The sequence below is a fragment of the Piliocolobus tephrosceles genome, unplaced genomic scaffold, assembly GCF_002776525.5.
Source record: "Piliocolobus tephrosceles isolate RC106 unplaced genomic scaffold, ASM277652v3 unscaffolded_39058, whole genome shotgun sequence".
Classification (NCBI taxonomy): Eukaryota; Metazoa; Chordata; class Mammalia; order Primates; family Cercopithecidae; genus Piliocolobus; species Piliocolobus tephrosceles.
This window is the reverse complement of record NW_022323263.1, coordinates 1-3,536: the sequence shown is the minus strand read 5'-3', so window position 1 is coordinate 3,536 and position 3,536 is coordinate 1. Positions and strand designations below refer to the sequence as shown.

Here is a 3,536-nt window from a genome sequence, read left to right as displayed (position 1 = left end):
TGGCTGTGCCCTCTCCCCTGTGCCTGTCACCTTCACTTGTTCCTCTCTATCCTCCTCCCCCACCTGTTCCCCTCACCTGCCCCCTCACCTGTTCTTTCTCACCTCTCCTCAGGTGAGGGAGCGCCCTGTGGCTTTGGAGGCTGAGCTGGCCCTGACGCTGAAGGTTCTGGAGGCTGCCGCAGACGCTGACTCGGCCCTGGTGGATGTCTTGGACCAGCCCCTTCACACCCTGCACCACATCCTAGCCCAGCTCCGGGCCTGTGTGAGTCCTCGGGGCCCGGGCACCCAGGTCTGTGGGCTCTGAGCAGCGTCCTTCCCCTGTGGTGGCCCAGGCCCCGCCTCACACACAGCTCTCCTCTGTCCACAGATCCAGCCTCAGCCTACGGCAGGGCCCAGGCCCTGGGGCCGCCTCCACCACTGGCTACACCGGCTCCAGGAGGCCCCAAAAAAGGTGAGTGACCTGGGAAGAGAGGGACTGGGGTCTGGGGAGCCACTAGGAGCCCAGACCCTGGACAGCCCCTGACCCATCCCCTCCTCCCTACAGGAGTCCCCTGGCTGCCTCGAGGCCTCTGTCACCTTCAACCTCTTCCGCCTCCTCACGCGGGACCTGAAATGTGTCGCCAGCGGGGACCTGTGTGTTTGACTCTCCCACCAGTCATGCAATCTGAGATTTTATTTATCAATTAACCGCTTGTCTTAATTTATTGCCACCCAATCGCTATTTATGTATTTGTGTGTGTAAACCCAAGTCACCTCCAGGAAAATGTTTATTTTTCTACTTTTTATAACCTTTGTTGAAATAAACAATGAGGAAAAGACACCCATGACGTGGGACTGTGTGTGTGTGTGTTGGTGTGTATTTCCTTTGCGTTGCTGCCATAACAACGCTAAAAGTAGCATCTTTCAAAGACACACTTGATGAGCGGGGAGTCTACAGGTCAGAGGCTCACTGGCCCTGGCCGGTTTCTTTCCTGTGGGACTCACAGGCTGGAATCCAAGCATTGCTGCTGGGCTCTTCCTGGGGGCTCTGAAGAGAAACTCGTTCCAGGGTCAGTCACATTGTCGGCAGATCACTGTTCCTTGCTGCTGTAGGACTAAGGTTCCTGCCTCCTCCTGGCTGTGGGTCCATCCTGAGCTGACTCTGCTGAAAGGGACCTCCACTCCTCTCACTGGGCTAACCTCCACCCTCCCTGCAGTGGTCTATCTCGTGCTCCTACTATAGGGGCTGATTCGGGTCCTCCTGCAGCGGAGGGTCCTCTGACATCCTCCCGGGAGTTAATCTCCACTATCCTGTTATCAGCCATCCTCTAATCTCACCAGAGTGGTCTAACCTCCACCCCTTCTGCTGGGGGCTAACCTGTGCCCTTGCTCTCTAGGAAGAGTCACTCCTGCGGATGGACTGCAGGTGCCGCTCCCGCTGCTTCCCCAGGACCTGAGATCTGAGGCATAATACATACTTATTCTATCCCTCATGACAGTGGAAGACAGAATAATTTCACTGCCCTGAAAATTCACCGTCTTTCTCCATCTATGCCTCTCTGGCTCTCCGTGGTCCCCGCCCATGGGCTCTACCAACTCAGAGCCAGCAACTGTGCCTCAAACCTGTCTCATACTTGGAACCTCTCTGACCTCTCCTGCCACGTTTCTCTTGTGCTTCCAGCTAGAGAAAGTCTTCCACGTTTCAGGGCTCAAGTGATTAGATTGGCATCCAGGGTGATCTCCCCAGTGTCAGTCCACACGCCATTGTCGTATCTGAAAAGCGCCTTTGCTGAGTCACATAAGATACGCACAGGGTCCAGGGATGCGGTGCTGGGTGTTTTTGGGGTGGCATCTTCGGCCTCCTACAGTGTGTGTATGATTGTGCTTCTGATTGTGTGTCATTGGAGTTATGGATTGTGTGTGTGTCTGGTCTACCTGAGAGTGTGTGAGGGATCATTTAGAATGCATTGTGCTATAAGTAAAGTAACAGGAGCTAGAAATGCCTTGGTAATAAGAACTTTCATTAGCATCCATGGTGAGACCTCTAGAACAGCAGGTTCATTGAGGGCTGTGCTATCCACTGGGGTCCCCGGGCCACATGTCACTGTTGAGCACCTAGAATTTTTTTTTTTTTTTTTGAGACGGAGTCTTGCTCTGTCACCCAGACTGGAGTGCAGTGGCCGGATCTCAGCTCACTGCAAGCTCCGCCTCCCGGGTTTATGCCATTCTCCTGCCTCAGCCTCCGGAGTAGCTGGGACTACAGGCGCCCGCCACCTCGCCCGGCTAGTTTTTTGTATTTTTAGTAGAGACGGGGTTTCACCGTGTTAGCCAGGATGGTCTCGATCTCCTGACCTCGTGATCCGCCCGTCTCGGCCTCCCAAAGTGCTGGGATTACAGGCTTGAGCCACCGCGCCCGGCCGAGCACCTAGAATTTACGTGGTGCAACCTAATTTGTGCAGTGAGTCTAAAACAAACCCCAGAATTTGAAGATTTACTGTAGGAAAAAAAATAATGTAAAACAGCTGTATTATAATTTATATATTCATTAGATGTTGAAATGAGAGCACGCTGGATGTATTGGGTGAAATGAAACATCTTTAAAATTAATTTAGAGCCTGGATGTGATTGCTCAAGCCTGTAATCACAGCACTTTGGGTGGCTGAGTTGGGAGGATTACTTGAGCCCAGAACAGCCTGGGCCACATAGCAAGATCCTGCCACTATAAAAAAATTAAAGAATTGGCTGGGCGTGGTGGCACAAGCCCATAATCCCAACTACTGGTGGAAGCTGAGATGGGAGGATTGCTTGAGGTCAGGAGTTCATGACCAGCTTGAGCAACAGCAGGACCCTGTCTCTTGCACCATCACATCTCACTGCAGCCTCAAACTCCTGGGCTCAAGTGATTCTCTCTCTTCAGCACCATCCTCCACCTACCCCAGCCCCTCCTGGAACTGGAATTACAGGCTTGAGCCACTGGGTCCAGCCCATTCTCTTTCCAAGAAGCCCCTGAATCATATAAGCAAACATGAGGTCTCACTAACCCTGGATCGGCCCCCACAAATGAGGAGGACAACTTGGATCAGGGATCCCTGCTGAGTAGAGCTGGCTGAGCTGAGCTGCTGGAACAAAGAGTCCCCCAAATACAGTGACCGTGGATTACAAACCACAGAGTGTCATTCTCCACCAGCTCCTCCTCCCAAGGTGAGTGCTCCCCCTGGTAGGATGGCCCCACCCAGTCATCCAGGGGCCCTGGTTCCTGGCAGTTCTGTGCTCCACAGTCCCCAGGGCAGGGCTCCTTCACCATCTTTACCCACCGGACCTCACGGCAGCCTTGAAAAGCCTACGGACCCTTCTCAGAATGAAAGAACCCGCGCAGGACAAAGGAATCCAACTTTGATTGTAATACAGTGATCAAAATATTTTTTCACACTGTGACATAGCAATTCATGTGCTTCTTCATTAATGCATTAAGTAAAAAATCACCCGTGGCAGCTTTAATAACCACTGTGACTTGGAAGCAGAGATGAGCATAAATGATATTTCAAGGTGCCTGCTGG

The 3,536-nt window shown here is 52.7% G+C and overlaps 1 protein-coding gene across 1 annotated transcript; it reads left to right on the top strand.

Moving 5' to 3' along the window:
- Window positions 1–112: 112 nt before the first annotated feature.
- On the top strand, window positions 113–865 carry LOC113223138 (interferon lambda-3-like; the record flags this gene model as incomplete). Its single annotated transcript, XM_026452699.1, has 3 exons — window positions 113–262; window positions 368–451; window positions 545–865. Coding segments are annotated over 3 exons (333 nt in total), but the record flags the coding sequence as incomplete, so codon positions are not given.
- Between the last annotated feature and the right edge of the window lie 2,671 nt (window positions 866–3,536).